The sequence below is a fragment of the Echiichthys vipera genome, assembly GCF_963691815.1.
Source record: "Echiichthys vipera genome assembly, chromosome: 22".
Lineage (NCBI taxonomy): Eukaryota > Metazoa > Chordata > Actinopteri > Perciformes > Trachinidae > Echiichthys > Echiichthys vipera.
Genome location: NC_139847.1, coordinates 5,756,575 through 5,778,485, shown reverse-complemented (window position 1 = coordinate 5,778,485; position 21,911 = coordinate 5,756,575). Strand labels below are relative to the sequence as shown.

The following is a 21,911-nucleotide window of genomic DNA, read 5'->3' as shown; positions in this document are numbered from 1 at the left end:
TTTGGCAATGAAATGCTGAACATTGTGAAACCACTTGAAAAAGACTTTACTTTATACGTTGAAGGGAAATTTGATCAACTTTCCACTTCTTTCTGACAGTGAGACCCAGATTCAACACCTTACAACAGCCAAGCAAATTCTGCAGAAGTGGAGGCCACAACAAAGACAGTTACCACATCATGTATGCGGCAGTATGGTGTCGGTAGTTGTTTTTCATTGCTAAATAATCAAGAAAAAGACTTTCTGTCTTCTTTCTGTTTGACGTGTTTCAGTTCAAGGAACTGGCCCGGATGTTTTCAGCCACGATCACAGGAAACAGCAGTTCAGCCGAAGAAGAAACACAGAGAGGAAAAAAAACCTTTCACAGGTAGTAGACTCTCATAAAGTCGTAGTATTTTTCACCGCACTGAGGTGCCAGATGTAAGAAGCTTAGCTAAAATACAGAAAATGTTTTATTGGATTCGCCTGTTTCGTTTTTGTGACCTTGTTTCTAGGCTGTTTTTGTCCATACAGCAACTTCATGATTCATTGCTTTCGGTTTTGAAAAGTGTGAAATAAACGTAACTTAGGCCTTGTTTACATGATAACGCTCTCGGGAGACAACGACAAAATATGTTATCAGATTTGCCTTTCGTTTAGAAAAAAAATCTTAAAAACGCTCCACTGTACCGTTTCCATCTAAATGGTTAAAAAACGCAAAAGTGGGCTCGGATCTGATCACGCTGGCTATCATGGTGTACGTGTTTACGTAACGACCATGTGCCGTTCAGGCAAACAACAACAAACATGTCGGACTATTCCCATCAAGTTGCCTGGGTGGGAGGCTGCAGATCCCTGTCAGACGTTTGCCTTCCTGCTTCTCCGCTACTAGGGAGGGAAGTAGAAGGAAGTTTCTACGCATGTGCGAGCTCTTGGTGGTGTTGTGTGGAAGTGCTTCAAAGCCACCTGGCGTGCATACTACATTGAATTTCACACACTTTTGCGTCAACGTATGCACGCAGATCCCCCCCCCCCAAAGGTGCTCTGTCTAAACGCAGAATCAAAAGGGAGAATGCAACGCCACTTTTGTGTTTCCTGTCCAGATTGTCTCCTTCTAAACAGGGCCATATTATAATATCATTTGTTGGATACTTGAGTACCTAATATCTTTCAGATGAAGCCAGTAGCCCTGAGGCCTTTCAAAGCCACCACAGCCAAGGAAACAACAGCCCAACTGAAGGAGAAAGCCAAAAACACAACAGGTAAAGTACTAGTGCCTCTATTGGATTATATCCATTGGTGCGTCCAACACTTTGGTCCAGACTGAAATATAACTATAACTGTTAAATGGGTTGCCATGAAAGTTTCTTGAGACATTATTTGGACCCTGGAGGATAAAATCAGACATTTTATCGTTTGCGTTGCTTTTTTTCAGCTTCTCTAAAGTGAGGATTTTCTGCTTTTCTCAGTTTCATACCATTGTAAACTGAATCTCCTTGGGTTATAAACTGTTGTTTGGACAAAAGAAGATATCTTATCACACCAGATTGGATCCTCTGGAAATTTCTCACTGTTTTCTGACGTGTTTTCTAGAAAATTATCAGCCGATCAGTCCTAGAATGTAAAACATATTAAATATATATATATATATATATATATATATATATATATATCTTTGCAACTGAAATAGAAAATACAAATTTTGCAACATTTTGTAGCAAATGCCTCAGATACTTTAAACCTTCCACCTTTCTCTGACAGAATGTACCAAATTCAACCACCACCCAAATGAATCCTGCATCAGCCGAAACCACAAGTGAGGAGGATCCTCATATACATTTCTCCAATATGAAGGTACATCTGAATTCTGTCTTCCTGGAATGGCTGGCCTTCGAGTCAATTTCTTCTCATATTTGCCCATTTTATTCTATTGCATCAGAGTAACATCACAGAGGTTAACATGTTTTCATTACCTATTTGTGTCAAGCTTGAGTGTGAAGGACCTGGCCTGGATGTTTTCAGCTGCCACAACCCAGGAGACAGCAGTCCGATCAAAGGGGAAACAGGAACAAAAAGCCTGTGCTACATTTGTTTGCAAAGAAAAGGCTAACGTGTTGCTACTTTCTTATTATTTCTCCAGGTGGCTGCTGGGATGATGGTATGGGGTGATTGCATGGTTGTTTGAGGTGGTAATTAACAGGGCTAACCCAAAATAAGAAAATCTTTGGTCGGGGGCAGCCCTAGTTATTAGGTGGTTGCTAGGATCGTTAACAAGTTGGATACTTGCTTTCACGTTCAGGTGAAGCCATTAGCCCAGAAACTTGCAACCACCACAACCCAGGAAACGTCCGTCCACCCAAAGGAGAAAGACAAGGAGGTTCAAAACCTAACAAAGGGACAGCAGCGCCTGTTTATAGCCATGCTAGTCATGTTGCTTGAGTGTTTCGTGCTAATTAGGAAATGTTAGCATGCTCAAATAATGAACAACGATGACAATATACCTGGCATGTAGCTTCGTCATTGTTAGCATGTTGATGTTAACATATAGCCAAAGCACCTGTTTGACTACAGCTGCTCTAGACCTTTTTCTTTAATCTTGTTTTAAGATCTTTGTTGTTTTAATAAAAAAAAATCTTAATGATTATAAGCCAATTATTGCTGCATATGTCGCTTAGCTTCACCCAAGATGATGTATTTCTTTAACCCAATCATAAACAAGCCAGTGTTTTTTTCATGTATCCCCGGGTGATGAGTGGTGTAGCCAGACCATACTTCTACTGGTCCTACATTATAACTGTTTGAGGCCTAGTCATGCTAGTTGTAACATTATTTTTTACTGCCATTAACCCCTAAAAACTGTAGGAATTATGATAATTTTTCAATACAACAGTACATACACTTTAAATTCAGTATTGTATGTTATGTAGGTTTAAACCAAGCTGTCTCCTTCATATGTGGTTACGTGAGTGCTGCTTTTGTCAATACTACCATTTTGCTTGTGTATGTAGATGCATGTGATCGAATGAGTACTAGGGGATAAACTACAATCATTTTGTGTAAAATCGCTGCAGGTAAGATCAGACAGAATCACAGCCAAGCACACAATTCACATGACTTAAAACAAAAGGTGCCTCAAGGCAGATCGTCTGTAAAAGCCAGTCAGGTAAGCTGCAGCAGAGATTTGGGACTTTTTAGTTTTGTATGTAATTTGCTACTAACACCACAGCACTACGTCAGCCTTCTCAGGACAGGTTGGAAGCTGAGTGGCTGGACATATAGTACATATGGTACACACACATACATGTAGACGCATATACATATATACACACACAAACATATACGCATATAGTACACTCATATATACATATACGCACATACACACACATATCAATATACATTTAGTGTACACACACACACATCATATATATATACATGTACGCACATACACACACATATCAATATACATATAGTGTACACACACACACATCATATATATATACATGTACGCACATACACACACATATCAATATACATATAGTGTACACACACACACACATCATATATATATATATATATAGTGTACACACACACACAATCATATATATATATATATATAGTGTACACACACACACACACACATCATATATATATATATATATATATATATATATATATATGATATATATATATATATATATATATATATAGTGTACACACACTATATATATATATATATATGAGCCATTCTGCATATCACTATGTTGGTTCTTGGTCCCACATTTTGACACTTTTACTTTTAGTTAAGTATCATTTTGAATGCAAGACTTAAACTTGTAACAACGTATTTATTTTTACATTACATCACAGCTAATCGTAAACTCAACACAATAGATCAATGTTGCATGTAGGGCGTGGGACAATGAAAGGAAATGTTCAGGATCGTTTTGGCTGAAGCGAAACTGAAACAGATGAGGAGGACCAGATAAGAAGAGACGGGACACGCACAGCACAGACGGAGGAGCGCCGAGCTTACAGAGAGGACAGGTAAGCTGCTGCTGCTGCTGCTGCTGCTGCTGCTGCCGCTGCTGCTGATGCCTCAGCTGCTGCCTCCGCAGCTGCTGCTGCACATTCAATATGAAGTTATTAGAATTACTATACATAAAAAATAATAACATGGGCAATGTGCTCAGTTATGTATGTTCCTGTTTTGCAATTATATGCCAGTTTAAGAAGCATGTGATATTAAAAACTTTGTATGCCAATAATTAATAAGAAATAACTCTTAGAGGTGTTATTTATTTTATTATTAAAACAAATGCTTTATGAGGATGATTTCCGCACTGTGACCTATAAAGTCTACAGATATTCAGGCAGGTTGCATAACACTTATTCATGTGCAAACAAATTAGACAGGCACGGAAGTAATCCTTTGAGGCCTGCCACAGGTTTCAGGGCGTGTGCAGAATACACGGAACAGTGTTCATTGTGTTTACAGTGTGTTGTTTAATGGTTGGAGATGTTAGCTGCTCTCGGAAAGTTATTTTTAGATCATGTTCCACTAACTAGTGTTAAGTCGATATTGTTTGTAATTTTGTTTCATCTATTTAGATAGTGTATTATTATTATTATAATAAACATCCCACATTATGTCATATTATTCTTTTTTCATTTACTGTATGTTATAAACATGCACACACATTTTTTTATATTTTCGTATTGTTTATTTTAATGCATACTTACATACTTATGCATTTACGTCTTTACATAATAATCCCAAATATGCTGTGAATGTGCCGCTTTTGAAAAAATGTATCCTTTTGAAAATGCATAACTTTGATTTCATCTTATTTTAGGGATTGATGCGTTAATTCAGTCCCATTTAAAGAATACCTCTTAACTACAGTGACAATGTTTTCTTTGAGGTTTTCCACATCGAAACCTAACTGCAGTAAAAATGGGTTTATTTCCTGGCTGTGTCTGTTTATAATCAACAGCAGGAAGTAGTCAATACCACAAAATGTACTCACTCAAGAGAACCACTAGAGGGCGACTTATCACTGTCTAATGTCAGTTCTATGCATCCAGGACAGTCAAATAAATAACCACTGAAATGAAAGTAATACAATCTACAGATGATCTAACAACGACTTGTTACAATTATTTAATATTGTTCCTGAAAATATTGAGAAGCAACTGTTGCCTCTGTGTGTGACCTCGGCAGATACTCAACACATCAGATATGAGCTACCAGGTTTGCCACTGCGGCTGGTCTAAAATTACGTCCTACCAGGGCCTGAGAACTCACCAGGGAAAGAAGGGATGCACGATGAAGGGCATGCGTATTCCTGAGAGTGAACAATTTAGATTGGGATACCTTACCTGTAGAACTCCAATCAACATAGAAGAGCCTTTGATGAATATCTTCACCCCTGCCCTCATGTCTGGTGAGTGATACCCAACGGACTCTTCTTTGTGTTCGTCCTTGGTCCTTAGTTATGACTGGAAATATGTGGAGTGACATAACAGTTAAGTCCAAAACTGTCAATATTTAATTTTTTTATTTTTTCAGCTGGAGAGTACACCTTGGGAGATACCTGGCAAGAATCTCATCAAAGGGACACTGCAGCATTAATCAGGCCTTCTCGAGTCAGGAATGAGGTATACACAAGCAAACATACTGATTATATGCTAAACATGTCCCTGACACATGACACATAAGGACAAAACCGTAGACTGTATACAGAAAAGGACGTAGCCTCTCCGTCGAGGTCTGTTCTCTCAACTTGATCCAATCGTCCTGGCCTACGGGAGTCGCCATCTTGATAGACTTTGTCTCCGCCTCATTTCCTCTTACCAAAAAAGGGCATGTATGTGACGTTGGGGGGAGGGAGATACGTCCATCTGGCCGACGTTTACCTCCGAGGAGAAGTGAGGGCCAGAGGCTAGCTGTCTCTCAAGAGGCCACGCCCCCAATTATTCATAAACTTTAAGCTCCAATAAAATAAAAACTAGCCTGGTACAAAAAAATTCATCCCCCTCAGTGTTTTCATGGAGATATGACCTAAACACACAGACTAGGATGTTCTTTTGTCCTTAAACAGGTTTAATGATGCTGTAAAAACGACCTGTTTAACATGGGGGTCAATGAGAAACTGCTCTATTATAAAACCTGCCCCTAGTGGACACCCTGAAAACTAAAAAAGTTTTTGGCACTTCTTCTGTATTGAATCAACCAGGAAGTTGTTGTGGTTAGGGCTTGGACAAAACGTGTAATTGTCTGTTATACAAAAAGTTTAATCAATACAAGCTAGAAACACACTAACTACTGTATATTGTTCACCACTCTTTGACAGAATGTGTCCGCAAATCTCACCACCACAATGGCTGTCTCCGAAGCTGCAGTAATGGAGATCTTCAAATCACGTATGCATTATTATTGTCATTTATTTATAACTTGAAGTAAGAAAACGCAGCTGTGTTTAACTGTGGTCCATCCTCTTTCACTACAGTTGGCCAAGAAGCTCAACAGCAGTCTCTGCGAACGGCCACAAACTCAGACCATACCCATCGAGCTCTTGATTTCAACAGGGGTCCTCAGGTACAATTGATTTCTGTAAAAACAGGTCGATGTGTCATGGAAATATTGAGTGATCGGGAAAAGTTAGCAAAGCATTTAAAACCCATAATATCTTTTGTCTTTTCTCTCACAGCTGCCACAGATCTCCGGCACCCAAACGCATCCTGCACCCCCAGAAGTCACATCGAAGGACAAACAATGTATGCTCTAACTGTATTTCAATTTTCCATATATGCATTTTAATTCTAATTTATTCATGACTGGAAGTAAGACAAAGCAGCTGTTTTTAACTGTGACTTGTCCTCTTTCTCTGCAGTTGGTCAAATGGAAGCTCAACAGTGGTCTCTGCAACCAGCCACCAAAAGTCATCAAGCTCCGGGTTTCACCAGCAGTTCACAGGTACATGGAAAGGTTCATGGAAATATTATGTGATCGGGAAAAGTAAGAAAAGTATTTAAAACACATACTTTCCAATCTTTTCTCTCACAGCTGATGCCGCTGCCACAGATCTTCGGGACCCAAATGAATTCTGCACCCAGAGAAGTCACAGTGATGGACAAACCATGTATGCTCTAACTGTATTTCAACAACATGAACCCCTTTCACACATGCGCTGCAAATCTGAAATTATCTAGACGTTACCCAGAGGAGCTGTTTGTGAGAAACACAAGTTGCTGCTGGTAATGGCAGATGTTGAAATTGGCAGACAATTTTAAAAGAACAGCGGCTACATGACTGTGGTGTAACCCACGTCACGCTAAACAACGTTCTAGCTTGTTTGTATTTCTTTAACTAATCACAATCGCCTTGGGCAGTGTTGGATTCCGGATGCAGCGATGATGCCCTTGCAAAATAGGGAGGAGAATGAAATGAGCGGGCGAAGTGCAACTTAATACAATGTTCAGACCTGATTCGTTGGACATTGTCTAAAGTTCACATGAGAAAATGGTTTGGATTTAAAGTGTCTTTGTTTTACGGTGACCAAGTTTTTTCTCTGCAGTGTTTGAAACTCCACCGCCCAACAGCACAACACACCAAACCACCAACAACGTGCGCCGAACGCTTGATTTCTCCCCCAATGAGCCACAGGTAAGGCAGATTCTCAAGTTGTTTGAATGTCCCCCTAGAGAGCAAATCCCAGTTTCACCTCATGAATCACTTCTTAAATGCATTTGTATATAACTTCCATTTTTACCTGTTGGATAGACTTGTATAGAATCTTTTGTTAGAACCATGCACAAAGTTTTCCGTCCACACGGCCATGGCTCAAGAAATATCTAGGTCCACATGAAACCGACTCAAAACAATGTAGTACACATGCCAGGCCTGTGTGTGCCGCTGTTAGTCTGCCCCAGAAATATACATCGGTGACTTTCTCGCTAAATCTGCTGACTTTCCAAATCCACTTGGCAACTTTTTTTATCAAAAGTGACAAGAAACCAATCTAGCGATTGTTTCTGGTGTTATTGGAGACTTTTCTGGTGTTTTGGAGACTCTGATGCGAAAGCATGTATCACTCTGCAGTTACTGTCACACTTTTCAGACCTTTGCAACTTTAGTGTTAAAAGGCGACTAGCGACAAACTTGGCGACTTTTTCAGATCATCAGGAAAAGCCAGAAATATATGGTATTCCTGATTGATTCTCATGAATGCTGCTAAGAGTAACCCAACTTTACGGCCGCTGAGGTCCGTCTCTCCCCCTCTTTCCTCTATGCAGCAGTACTGGCATTGCACAGTTGTCTTCGTTGTTATGTGACGCCGCGGGGTTAGAGGTCGAAGGCGAGTTGGGGGGTGGGCCGATGTTGTCATCGTTTATTATTATGCGGATTCGCCGTCCAGACGACAACCCAAGGGGAGCCTTTTCAGATCTACCCATTCTAGGACCCGGTTTCAGAAGAAACCGTTTTCAGGCCCGGTTAACGTCGCCTCCATGTGGATGCTCAGTCCAAATGATACAAAAGTTGCGCAGTTACAGGAAAACGCGTCTCCGCGTCAGACGTCAGGCAGGGGGAAGAGGGTTGGACTCTGGAGGGAGAGTTTTTCAATTTTTTTAACTAATTGCTGTGGGACATGCCAGAAAGGTAGGAATAGCTTAAATGCAAGACAGCGAAACATAACGTGTCATGGAATTTTTAATGAGGAAAGTTTCTGTCTTCTAAGTTTCTATTTTTAAACAAATACAGTTTTATTAATATGAGGTAGAAACTACTGTCCAAGTATCTTCCATCTCTCTCTGACAGACTGTGACTGTGTTTTCAAACGTCACTACCACACCGAGTACAGCACAAGCTGCAGGAGGGACGATCAGATCATGTATGCATTATAATTTTTTATTTATTAATAACTGGAAGGAAGACAAAGCAGCTGTTTTTAACTGTGACTTGTCCTCTTTCTCTGCAGTTGGCCAAATGGATGCTCAACAGTGGTCTCCGCAAACAGCCACCAAAAGTCATCAAGCTCCGGGTTTCACCAGCAGTTCACAGGTACAACAGATTTCTGTAAAAAAGGGGTCAATGTGTCATGGAAATATTGAGTGATCGGGAAAAGTTAAAGCATTTAAAACACATGCTTTCCAATCTTTTCTCTTACAGCTGATGCCGCTGTCACAGATCTTCGGGACCCAAATGAATTCTGCACCCAGAGAAGTCACAGTGAAGGACAAACCATGTATGCTCCAACTGTATTTCAACAACATGAACCCCTTTCACACATGCGCTGCAAACCTGAAATTATCGAGACGTTACCCAGAGGAGCTGTTTGTGAGAACGCAAGTTGCTGCTGATAATGGCAGATGCTGAAATTGGCAGACAATTTTAAAAGAACAGCGGCTACATGACTATGGTGTAACCCACGTCACGCAAAACAACCTTCTGGCTTGTTTGTATTTCTTTAAACTAATCACCATCGCCTTCGGCAGTGTTGGATTCCGGATGCAGCGATGATGCCCTTGCAAAATAGGGGGGAGAATGAAATGTGAAATGAAATGAGTGGGCGAATCAGGTCTGAACATTGTCTTCAGACCTGATTCGTTGGACATTGTCTAAAGTTCACATGCGAAAATGGTTTGGATTTAATGTGTCTTTGTTTTACGGTGACCAAGTTTTTTCTCTGCAGTGTGTGAAACTCCACCGCCCAACAGCACAACACACCAAACCACCAACAATGTTCATCGAACACTTGATTTCTCCCCCAATGAGCCGCAGGTAAGGCAGATTCTCAAGTTGTTTGAATGTCCCCCTAGAGAGCAAATCCCAGTTTCACCTCATGAACCACTTCTTAGTGAGCCTTTTCAGATCTACCCACTCTGGGACCCGGTTTCAGAAGAAACCATTTTCAGGCCCGTTTAACGTCGCTTCCGTGTGGATGCTCAGCCCAAATGATACAAAAGTTGCGCAGTTACAGGAAAACGCGTCTCCGCGTCAGACGTCAGGCAGGGGGAAGAGGGTTGGACTCTGGAGGGAGAGTTTTTCAATTTTTTTAACTAATTGCTGTGGGACATGCCAGAAAGGTAGGAATAGTTTAATGCAAGACAGCGAAACATAATGTGCCATGGAATTTTTAATGAGGAAAGTTTCTGTCTTCTAAGTTTCTATTTTTAAACAAATACAGTTTTATTAATATGAGGTAGAAACTACTGTCCAAGTATCTTCCATCTCTCTCTGACAGACTGTGACTGTGTTTTCAAACGTCACTACCACACCGAGTCAAGCACAAGCTGCAGGAGGGACGATCAGATCATGTATGCATTATAATTTCTTATTTATTCATAACTGGAAGTAAGGCAAAGCAGCTGTTTTTAACTGTGACTTGTCCTCTTCCTCTGCAGTTGGCCAAATGGAAGCTCAACAGTGGTCTCCGCAAACAGCCACCCAAAGTCATCAAGCTCCGGGTTTCACCAGCAGTTCACAGGTACAACAGATTTCTGTAAAAACAGGTCAATGTGTCATGGAAATATTGAGTGATCGGGAAAAGTTAAAGCATTTAAAACACATGCTTTCCAATCTTTTCTCTTACAGCTGATGCCGCTGTCACAGATCTTCGGGACCCAAATGAATTCTGCACCCAGAAAAGTCACAGTGAAGGACAAATCATGTATGCTCTAACTGTATTTCAACAACATGAACCCTTTCACACATGCGCTGCAAACCTGAAATTATCTAGACGTTACCCAGAGGAGCTGTTTGTGAGAACGCAAGGTGCTGCTGATAATGGCAGATGCTGAAATTGGCAGACAATTTTAAAAGAACAGCGGCTACATGACTGTGGTGTAACCCACGCCACGCTAAACAACGTTCTGGCTTGTTTGTATTTCTTTAAACTAATCACCATCGCCTTCGGCAGTGTTTGATTCCGGATGCAGCGATGATGCCCTTGCAAAATAGGGAGGAGAATGAAATGAGAAATGAAATGAGTGGGCGAATCAGGTCTGAACATTGTGTTCAGACCTGATTCATTGGACATTGTCTAAAGTTCACATGAGAAAATGGTTTGGATTCAAAATGTCTTTGTTTTACGGTGACCAAGTTTTTTCTCTGCAGTGTTTGAAACTCCACCGCCCAACAGCACAACACACCAAACCACCAACAATGTTCATCGAACACTTGATTTCTCCCCCAATGAGCCGCAGGTAAGGCAGATTCTCAAGTTGTTTGAATGTCCCCCTAGTGAGCAAATCCCTGTTTCACCTCATGAACCACTTCTTAGTGAGCCTTTTCAGATCTACCCACTCTGGGACCCGGTTTCAGAAGAAACCGTTTTCAGGCCCGGTTAACGTCAGCTCCTCGTGGCTGCTCAGCCCAAATGATACAAAAGTTGCGCGGTTACAGGAAAAACGCGTCTCCGCGTCAGACGTCAGGCAGGGGGAAGAGGGTTGGACTCTGGAGGGAGAGTTTTTCAGTTTTTTTAAATTAATTGCTGTAGGACATGCCAGAAAGGTAGGAATAGTTTAATGCAAGACAGCGAAACATAATGTGCCATGGAATTTTTAATGAGGAAAGTTTCTGTCTTCTAAGTTTCTATTTTTAAACAAATACAGTGTTATTAATATGAGGTAGAAACTACTGTCCAAGTATCTTCCATCTCTCTCTGACAGACTGTGACTGTGTTTTCAAACGTCACTACCACACCGAGTCCAGCACAAGCTGAAGTTTGCCAAATGGAAACTCAAGAGCACTCTCTACAAACAGCCGCCAAAAGTCATCAAACTCTTGGTTTCACCAGAAGTTCACAGGTACAACAGATTTCCGTTAAAAAATGGTGTCGTGGAAATATTAAATGATTGGGAAAAGTTAGCAAACATTTAGACTTAAACCCATCAAATTGTGTCTCTTCTCCGACAGCCTTCCCTAATGCCGATGGCACAGATCTTCAGCACCCAAGTTAATCCTGCACCTGCAGAAGTCGCAGTGAAGGAGATGAACAAACCAAGTATGATCTATAACTAATTCATTCAGAACATGATGAACATATAGAGAGGTTTCAAAGCAGCTTTGTTTGACCGAGGCAAACTTCTTTCTTTACAGTGTTTGGATATCCACAGTACAAAAGCACAACACAGCAAACCACCATGAACGCTCAGGTAAGTACACATACAATTGTACAGAACTGCCTTTATACCTTTTGGATATAATTGTATAGAATCGTTTGTCATAACCATGGATAACTGCATGCAGACTGAGACATGATATTTCATCCTCTAGGGGGGGCAACTGGGTTCTGAGATCGGGGGTTTTCCAAAAACCACATCTCAGGAGACAGCAATCCGATCACAAGAGAGAGAGAAGGAGAGGGAGAAAGAGAAGGAGAAGGAGAAAGGGAGAGAGGCTCAAAAACAACAAAAGGTATAGACTTTTACTTATACAGTGTATTGCTTTTAGCCAAAACTAGTGCTGTGGCTGAAGGGATGCAGTCTATTAGTTGTTCGACCCACCACTTTGATATGGTCTGAAATATCTCTATTGTCAGATGAATCTCCATGAGATTTGGTACAGGCATTCATAGTCCCCAGAGGACGAATCCTACAGACTTTGATGAACCTCTGACTTTCTAATCAAGCACAATCATGAGGTGCAAGTTTCACTCATCCAGTGAAATAGCTCAACGTCAACTTGATGGATCGGAAACAAACTTTGTATAGACATTCATGGTAACTAGATTTTGTATCCCTAGTGTCTTTGGTGACCCCCTGTGTTTTGTTCCTCTAGCAGCACCAGCAGGTTGACATTTTTGTTTTAAATGGATGGGGTTTAAACTAGCTCTTTGTCATGGCAGCGTGGGCAGTGTTTCCCTCTGGAGGTCTGCCGGATCTTTAGCGGATCTCTGCAGTCTACGCTTACACAATCTGATGACAACATTTACGTCACATAAAGCAGCGAACCTTGCATAATTTCAGCTTTATTCTTGTTCTTTTTAATTCATTCCAGTCATTGTACTTTAATATAAGTGTTTGTTCTTTGTTAAAGGCAAAGCAAGACAAGATTAGGGCTGATTTAGAGAAGAAAATTCAGATAACAGAGAAAAAGATGGTTGAAGTCACATCATCTGCAAAAGCCTGCAAGGTGAGCTCCAGTAAATGTTTTACTTTGTAGCTTTTTATAAATTTTTCCTATTTCAAGATCCTAAATGTCCGTTACCCTTTTCAGGGCGACTTGGATGCTGAATGGCTTGAGATCAACAATGTGTTTTTAGAGGTGATGAGAGTCGTGGAGGACGCTCGGCAGGAAGCTCTTCAACCCCTGGAGAAGAGGTGGGTCAAACCAGTGATGACATTAGCAACATCACAGTTGGGGGGTTATCAATGACTAAAACTAACTGCCTGATGTTATTCTTAGGAGACAGGAAGTGAAACAAGAGGCACATTATCTGGTCCAGAAGATGCAAAAGGAAATTGACAAACTCAAAAAGACTATTGATGAGTTGGACAAAAAGCCAGACTTAAAGGTGAGACATCCATCTTTGGGCTTTTTTTCCACATTTGAGTAAGTCATTATTCTTCTGTTCTTTGAGATGTCAGTATCTACAGCACAGATTGCATATAAAAAAGGACGTAGCCTCTCCATCGAGGTTCGTTTTCTCTACTTGATACAATCGTGTCAGACTTTGACTCAGGCTCATTTCCTCTTACCAAAAAACGGTATGTATGTGACGTTGGGGGGAGGGAGATACGTCCATCTGGCTGACGTTTACTTTAGAGGTGAAGTGAGGGGCAGCGGGTAGCTGTCACTCAAGAGGCCACGCCCCTAATTATTCATAAACTTCCAATAAAATAAAAACTAGTCTGGTTCAAAAAATTCACCCCCCTCAGTGTTGTCATGGAGATATGACCTAAACAGACAGACAAGAATGTTTCTTTGTACCAGGCCTTAAACAGGTTTAATGATGCTGTGGAAACGACCTGTTTAACATGGGGGTCAATGAGAAACTGCTCTATTATGAAACCTGCCCCTGGTGGACACTCGGAGAAGTGCAGATTTTGGCACTTCTGTATTGGATCAAGCAGGAAGTCTCTGTGGTGGGGGCTTGATCTACCAACAACATTCAGATCTAGGGGTAGCTAAACCCGTATTGAAGAGATAATTTTCTACTCATTCTAATGATTTTGTACTGACAATGTGATATTTCTCACACAGGTTTCTCCTCTAACAGACCACAAAGAATCTAGAGATTGGAAAAATGTCACCGTTAATACCTCATTGTCCTTCGGTACACTGAGAACTTCAACATCAGACATGATGGAACAAATTCAACAAAAACTGGAAACGCTCTCTTCCGTTGGTGAGTACACCTAAGTCTACCAAAGTTCACATTTAATTTAATCAAGTATTTAATTCATAGTCACTGATATAACTTGGTATAATTTCTCTTTCCACAGAACTCAAGAGGATTTCCACATTTGCAGGTGTGTGCTTCAAAACCGTAAAAGAAAATGTGTTCATGACAATTAAAAAAAGCAACTTGGTTGAACCTTGGCAGGTCTTCTGCAGGGCAACAAATGAAGACACAACTTCTGAGCATGTGCCTTTTATGCAATCCCTCAGGGTTGTGTCCTAATTGGGTAATTGAGACAACAGGTGGGAGATAATGAGAGTAATTCAGGGAGTATTTCCCAAACCAAACAACTGAAACTCCAAGAAACAAGTCAAATAAGGCTAACGTGATTGTTGATTCAAATGATAGACATACCATACAGAAAGAAACTGTATTAAAATAATTATTTCAGTTGTTTTCTTTGTGAAATCTTTGGGCAATACTCCTGTGACACTCATTACCTCACACCTGTTGTCCCAATTACTCAATTAGGACACAACCCTGTGTGTAAAATGGTCAGAATCAGGTGCTTTCTCTTCATTTGTGACCCTGAAGAAGAACTGTCAAGGTTCAACCCAGTTGCTTTTTTAAAACAGCGCCACAAAAGAAAAGCCTTTGTATGAAAACTCCAAATGTTCTCACTGCTCTTTGCTTGGTGTCTGAAGTTTCCAGCTCTTCTTCTTTAACGGTATCAGCATTTGCTTGTTGAGTGCATTTCAAGTTTAATCCCACTGAGCTCACCACTAAGTGTTTGGTACACACTGACAGATAGTTGGAAACAGGAAGCAAACATTCAAGGCTGACAATATGTTGACCCAACCAGCTCATTCTGTGGGGTTTTCTTGGAAATGTGGAATTGTTTGTGGTTTGGCCAAGCTGTGACCTTTTTTCAAAGAGATGTCAAGTTTCTACATGTCCCCAAATGATCGCCCTCACTACCACGCCAAAACTTTATTCTTCTATGACCACAATTATTGTCTGCATTAGTTGAGCCTTAGTTGATCTTCAACGACTGTGTACATGTGCAAAGTATTCATAAAAAGAACAATACTTAGCTGTTTACATAGCTAATGAAAGTTTCCCAACGGCGGCAGACTCCCACTCTTTCATTCCTTCTGTGTGCATTTAAAGATAGTTACACACACACACACACACACACACACACACACACACACACACACACACACACACACACACACACACACACACACAGACAGACACACACACTAATATCCCAAGATTATTCAGAATAGGACAATGGTCTGATTTTGATACGGGTCAGGTGGCTTATTTAACTTGGATATTAAAAATAAGGTATTTTTCCAAATATAGATTTTACAATTAAGACGGCATACCACTAAACATTGGACGTCAGACAGACGTGCATATCATGCTATATTGGGTCGGTCAATGATCAATTCTGGACATCTACCGGGGCTGTAGGCGTTGAATGGCGGCCATAAGGTCTGTGACCCTAGAAAAGTGCCATGTTGTTATTGTTGTTATAGAAGTAGTCTAAAATTAGTCTAATTTTGATGTGGAAAAGACGTCCACCACCACCCTCATTTAGACTATAAATAACCCTTACACAGAGGTCCTAGGGACGTCAACATGAGATGTTTGGTAAACGTCAAAAAAAGACCTGCCGTTACAAAACAGACCCTTCAGTGGACTGATATTGGATGTCCGAAAACGACACACAAAATACTGTATGACGTCACATTGCGCAGTGGGTTATATCGGCAGGATATGTGAAAACATCACAACACCAACCTTTTCAGGTTAGTGGTTGAAGGAATCACAGAGGGAGGCTCTGATCGCACGGTTAAACAAGTCGGCCCCTGGTGGAAAACTTGCACAGCAGCATTTCAACGGGAATATTAGTGAAATATACATTTTCACGTAAACAGCTTATTCTTAGGACTATTTTTCAGAATAAGGGTAAAATCCTGTATATATTATCGTGCATGTAGTCAGTGAAGAGTGTTTTTACTTGCGTTCTGTATGTAGTATTATCCATTAAATATTTTTTTAATTTTTAAGTAAAATGCATCATTTCTATTATTCTCCTCAACTGCAGTGGATGTAAAGCTGGATCCAACCTCTGCACACAGAAACCTTGTTCTCTCCTCTGATCTGAAGACAGTGAGAGACGGAGGAAAGAGCCAGAAACTGCCTGACGTGCCACAGAGGTTTGACACGTTCGGCAGCATCCTCGGGCGTGACAGGTTGACCTTTGGGAAGTCATACTGGGAGGTGGAGGTCAGCAACAAGACGGGGTGGGACCTCGGTGTGGCAAGAGGCGACGCAAACCGCAAAGGGAAACTGTCGCTGAACCCAGAAAATGGTTACTGGGTTACCGTACATTATGAAGATAAAAATTACGCAGCCCTGACAGTGCCACCCGTCAGCCTCTCCCTGACGGGGAAACCTCGGAAGGTGGGAGTGTTCGTGGACTACGAGGAAGGTCTCGTGTCCTTCTACGATGTGAAGGCTCAGTCTCACATCTACTCCTTTACTGGGTGTTCCTTCAGTGGTGCTATCTTCCCATATTTCAGTCCACATCTTAAACAGAATGAGAACAACTCTTATCCTCTGATCATCTCTGCTGTGACAAAGCAGTAATTCTATGAAGTCAAAGTCAGAATATACAGCTCAAGTTCAGGTGTACATGATGTACGACACTACTGAAGGGTAGCAAAAAATCTTTATTTTTAAACAGAGCATTCATATTCATTTAATGATGATGATATCGGGATTTTTTTGTTTTATTTCCTGTGATATATATTTTCCATTGAGGAGATTCCTGGCAGCTGCAAAATGATATAAGAAATAAGTGTGTGTTTGTGGGATTATGAACTAAATGCAATATTTTCATGCATTTTATGGCAAAGAAAGTAAAGTACAGGTCCTGGAACGAAAATATTACTTAAATATGCCCTATTATGCTAGTTTTCAGGGTCATATTTGTATTTTTCAGGTTGGCTACAATAGGTAGCCCCCGAAAAGCCCAGTGTGCTCTGATTGGTCGGCTGATCAGCTCTGCAGTGATTGGTCAACTGTTTATGCTGCGTGCTGGGAATTGTAATGCCCCTTTCCATGTACAGAATCAGTTACCACAGCAGCGGGTAACACCGCCTATATGGAAGCTAGCCATGTTAGCTTTAACAGGTTGACCTCCAAAATAAACACCAAAACAGCATAAAAGTGGCCTAGCTTACAGTTTAGAGTTTGAGCCTGTGTGTAGCAGCATGCACAATAGGGAAGTCCGGCTTCTTCTATGTAGACAAATTCCTGAAATTCGAAGAAACCGCTAATAACGACCAACACCCTAGAGTTCAGAGCTGAGCACTGCCAACCCAGACGGTCGGCAGGGCTCACGTCTTAATGCAAGTACTTCATTATTTGACGCTTTGGTGTTGTTTAACATGACTATAACACATTTTAACAACATTCATAGGTCAGAAAAGATGGAAAAGCGTAATAGGAAGAGTGTGTAGGCTTAAGGGGGGATGTATTGGCAAAAATGGAATCATTTTTTTTTTCATTGTAGTCAATAACTTGAAACAAAGAATATTTTTTGCTAGCTTAGAATTTGCGTTTCGTATCTACGTAGGGAGCAGGTCCTCTGCCAGTGTTGCACCGCCATCAGAAAGAACAAACACTGGCTCTAGAGACGACCTTTAGTGTTGTTATGTTACCTATTCCAACATTAGATTTATATTACTCATTCATTGATGTAAAAATAGGATTTTATTTTTGTAGTTTGGGTGGGGTTGATTAAGCTGTGTTGTATCGGACAGCAACTTATTTTGATGGTTCATATGCTGATTATTTTCTCCATTAATCCATTGTTTGGTTTGGAATTACCCGAAACCCAAAGTGACGAGTTTGAAATGTTCTTTTTTGTCCAAAATGTAATACAATATATAATATATACAATATAAATGAATAAATAGAACATTGAAAAGCAGGAAATCTTGACATTTAAGAACCCTCAAAAGATTTTGCATGAAAAATGACAAAGGTGAATTCTCTGTCTATTGACTAAAAACAGGTTTCCATATGTTTTGTATGCAACACATCTAACTTTGTAAAGTAACTTACGCTCTCAGTGGAATAAAAAGAACAATATTTTCCTCTGAAATGAAGCGGAGTCAAAGTATAAAGTGGCATGGAAAGAAAATAGTCCACTATCTCAAATTTGTACTTGAATCTAGTACAAGTAAAATGTACTGCCTTGCATTCCAGCAATTTTTTACTTTTTTCCCTTATCTATACTTATATACTTCATAAAAGTGAATTATGCGCTGAACGTTCTTCCCACTTCCTTTTCTAACTCTGTATCAAGTTATCTATTCAACCATTCGTCTCATGGCTTCTGTTTTTACTGATAATAAATGTCTGTGGTTTGCATGAGTCACTCTAATTATGCCGATTCACTGGTCTCACAATGGTTTTTACAAGCGTCCATTCATGCGTTCATTCATTAACCCTTTCATGCATGGAAGACACTACAGTGTACAGCTGATTAAAAGTGGTTTATCTCTTTAATTGCCTAAAATTTTGGGCACTGTTCTACATAGTCAACACCAGGTGGTGCTATTTCAGAATTTCATACAAAAAAACAAATTGAAAATCCAGTGGGAGGGGCTACAGTAGTCACTGATCCCAAGATGGCCGACAGAGATCAACAGAGACCAGGCCCCTCACCTATATCTGTGTCTACCTTCTACAAAAAGAATCCCTTGAAGGTATGAAAAATATTACAAGATCAAGGAGCATCTTAGTTGACATAATATCCAAGAAATATCTCAGTTTTGATTTTACATTGGGAGAAAATACCAATTTTCCATGTGTACACTGTAGTGACCATTATGCACTGGCCATGTCTACATGCCATGTGCATTAGTTATTCTCTACTGTAAATGCATTGTGTTCTAGCTAGCCATCACGTAATGTTTGTACTTTCAATGCATACATTTATGTTTCTTTATATTTTATAGAGCTTCATGAGACAGGAGTACAGGGTTATAGAGGAGTTTCCTGAATCAAGTGAGGAGGAGTGTGGTGATAGTGGCAGTGATGAGGATTGGATGCCTGAAAAGAATGGTGCAAGCAGGGAAGTAGCCGGATCCAGCAGTGACAGTGATGAGGGAGATCAGGCACAGGAGGAAGAATATGAGGGTCATGAAGAAGAACTTGAGGCACATGAGGTAATAGATGAGGGTCAGGAGGAAGATGAGGCTGAGGAAGCTGAGAATTCACCACCACCCAGAGCTCAGGGGAAGAAAGCAAAGGGAAAGAGTGTCAGAAATACATGGAGATCTATGGATAATGAGTTTGAAGGAGATCTTCCCACTTTCTTAGGAGAGAGCCAGATGAATGTAGAGGGAAGGTATCCAATAGACTTCTTCTCACATCTTTTCACACAGGAGATGATTGATGACATTGTCTTCAATACAAACCTTTATGCTGTGCAAAAAGGAAATGAGAAGCTGGAACTGACCTCTGACGAGTTCAAAACATTCCTTGGAATGAACATGGTAATGTCCTACATAAAGTACCCAAGAGCAAGGATGTACTGGTCATCAGAGCAAGGACTTCGCCTTGATTTGGTTGCCGATGCCATGCCAGTCAACAGGTTTGAGAAGATCTTGAGATACGTTCACTTTGTGGACAATTACTCCATCGACCCCGAAAACACAGACAGGTTTGTGAAGATCAGACCATTCCTGAAGGCTCTCCAGGGCACCTTCAGTGCATCGCTTGAACCAGAGGAGCATCAGTCTGTGGACGAGATGATGATACCCTTCAAGGGACGTTTGTCCATGAAGCAATATATCCCCAAAAAGCCGAAGCCCTGGGGAGTGAAGGTGTGGGTTAGAGCTGGGTCCTCTGGCTATATGTATAGCTTCGAACCATACCAGGGTCCATCTGGAGGACGAGGAGAAATAAGCCAACTTGGAATGGCTGGAGATGTCGTGATGCGCCTCTGTGAGGACCTGCAGGACCGAAACCACAAGGTGTTTTTCGATAACTTCTTTTGTTCCATTCCCCTCCTCCAGGCTTTGAAGCATCAAGGCATCTTCGGCACTGGCACGTGCCGGAAGAACAGGCTCCATGGAGCACAGGAAAAGCTAAAAACAGAAAAGCAGCTGAAGAAAGAGGGAAGAGGGTCTGTCTCGGTTGTGACGAGTCGCCAAAACATAACCATCACAAGCTGGATGGACAATTCAGTTATCCATATGGCTTCCTCCTGCACTGGTGTGTCTCCAACCGATGAAGCAGAACGATGGAGCAAGAAGGAGAAGAAGATGCTGAAGGTCCAAAGGCCATTTGCTGTAAAGCTCTATAATCAGCACATGGGAGGAGTCGACCAGATGGATCAGATGGTGGCAGCGTATCCCCACAGACGCCGAAACAGGAGGTGGTACATAAGAGTCTTCTTTCACTTTGTGGACGTCGCAGTTGTGAATGCCTGGTTCCTGTACAGGATGTCTGGGAATGAAGCAAAAGACCTCCTGCACTTCAAGGCATCAACAGCTCGTGCTCTGATCAACACAGGTTCTGTGAAGATCCGCTCCCGAGGCAGACCCAGTGCCACTCCACCACCAGTGAAGCGAAGAGCTGTGGTCAAGGTCCCTCCTGAGGTCCGGTATGCACCTGGAAACCACTGGCCCAAGCTCAAGAAGGAAAATGCCATGAGGTGCAGTGATGAGAGTTGTGACCGGAGAACCAAGTACACCTGCTTGCAATGTGTTGTGTTTGTGTGCCCTGATTGCTTCTCCAACTTTCATTTGAGGAGATAATTGAAAGAGGAAATGCCATCCTCTCATCCATCAATCAATCCATCTCTTCTCCATACCCTGATTTATCCCCTCCACCAGTCCATTACTCCTGTTACTTTGGTTGAGAGTATTTGTTCAGTGACTGTTTAGAGGGAGAGAGTATGTGACTGTTTATAGGGTGAGAGGAGTTCTGTAACCTCTTACTGTGTGTGTGTGTGTGTGTGTGTGTGTGTGTGTGTGTGTGTGTGTGTGTGTGTGTGTTTATAAAGTGATATGAATTGACAATAAAGTAATTTGAAAGAAATTGAGTGTGTTTGAGTCTCTGTGTGTGTGAATAGTCAGCAATAAAGAATGCAATGGCACCATCTGCCAGGCAGGAAGACTAGTAATGACTGTAGTGTGATTATACAGGTATACTGTGATATTATTTCATGATTTGCACAGTATTTCAACAAATTACCATATAAATTTTTGTTTTAAGGAAAGCGCACAGAGTACACTGGAGTGTACAAAAAAATATCTCCTTAGGGGATGGAGATAAAAAAATAAAAAATTCTCACCATGTTTATGTACCCTTATGGTACTCTAAAATCACTGGGTAAAAAAATATGTAATCAAAATTTGATAATTCATGCATGAAAGGGTTAATGCAGTTCTCATTACATATGTTCCTGTTTACTGTAATTCAATGCATTAACAATACACACGTATATTTGGTGCATCCATGTTATTATCATTACTTATTAGTTATTTGGCA

At 41.0% G+C, this 21,911-nt stretch overlaps 1 protein-coding gene across 1 annotated transcript; it reads left to right on the top strand.

Moving 5' to 3' along the window:
* Nucleotides 1-3,976: 3,976 nt before the first annotated feature.
* LOC310964163 (uncharacterized protein) lies at nucleotides 3,977-18,670 on the top strand. Its single transcript, XM_083937204.1, has 27 exons — nucleotides 3,977-4,023; nucleotides 5,201-5,423; nucleotides 5,549-5,637; nucleotides 6,333-6,402; nucleotides 6,489-6,577; nucleotides 6,690-6,756; nucleotides 6,873-6,955; nucleotides 7,046-7,121; nucleotides 7,557-7,645; nucleotides 8,798-8,870; nucleotides 8,958-9,040; nucleotides 9,149-9,224; nucleotides 9,672-9,760; nucleotides 10,224-10,296; nucleotides 10,384-10,466; nucleotides 10,574-10,649; nucleotides 11,096-11,184; nucleotides 11,650-11,787; nucleotides 11,897-11,984; nucleotides 12,080-12,135; nucleotides 12,257-12,397; nucleotides 13,019-13,114; nucleotides 13,199-13,302; nucleotides 13,388-13,496; nucleotides 14,186-14,330; nucleotides 14,428-14,454; nucleotides 16,444-18,670. Exons 2-27 carry the CDS (start codon nucleotides 5,219-5,221, stop codon nucleotides 16,986-16,988), a joined length of 2,859 nt encoding a protein of 952 aa, XP_083793330.1. The 5' UTR covers nucleotides 3,977-4,023; nucleotides 5,201-5,218; the 3' UTR covers nucleotides 16,989-18,670.
* The last annotated feature ends 3,241 nt before the right edge of the window (nucleotides 18,671-21,911 follow it).

Excerpts from the sequence above, each read along its gene's own strand:
- LOC310964163 (XM_083937204.1), top strand. The coding sequence starts at position 5,219 with ATGAGCTACCAGGTTTGCCACTGCGGCTGGTCTAAAATTACGTCCTAC. Across the intron at positions 12,136-12,256 it reads AAACCACCATGAACGCTCAG|GGGGGGCAACTGGGTTCTGA; the intron begins GTAAGTACACAT and ends TTCATCCTCTAG. Across the intron at positions 13,303-13,387 it reads CTTCAACCCCTGGAGAAGAG|GAGACAGGAAGTGAAACAAG; the intron begins GTGGGTCAAACC and ends TGTTATTCTTAG.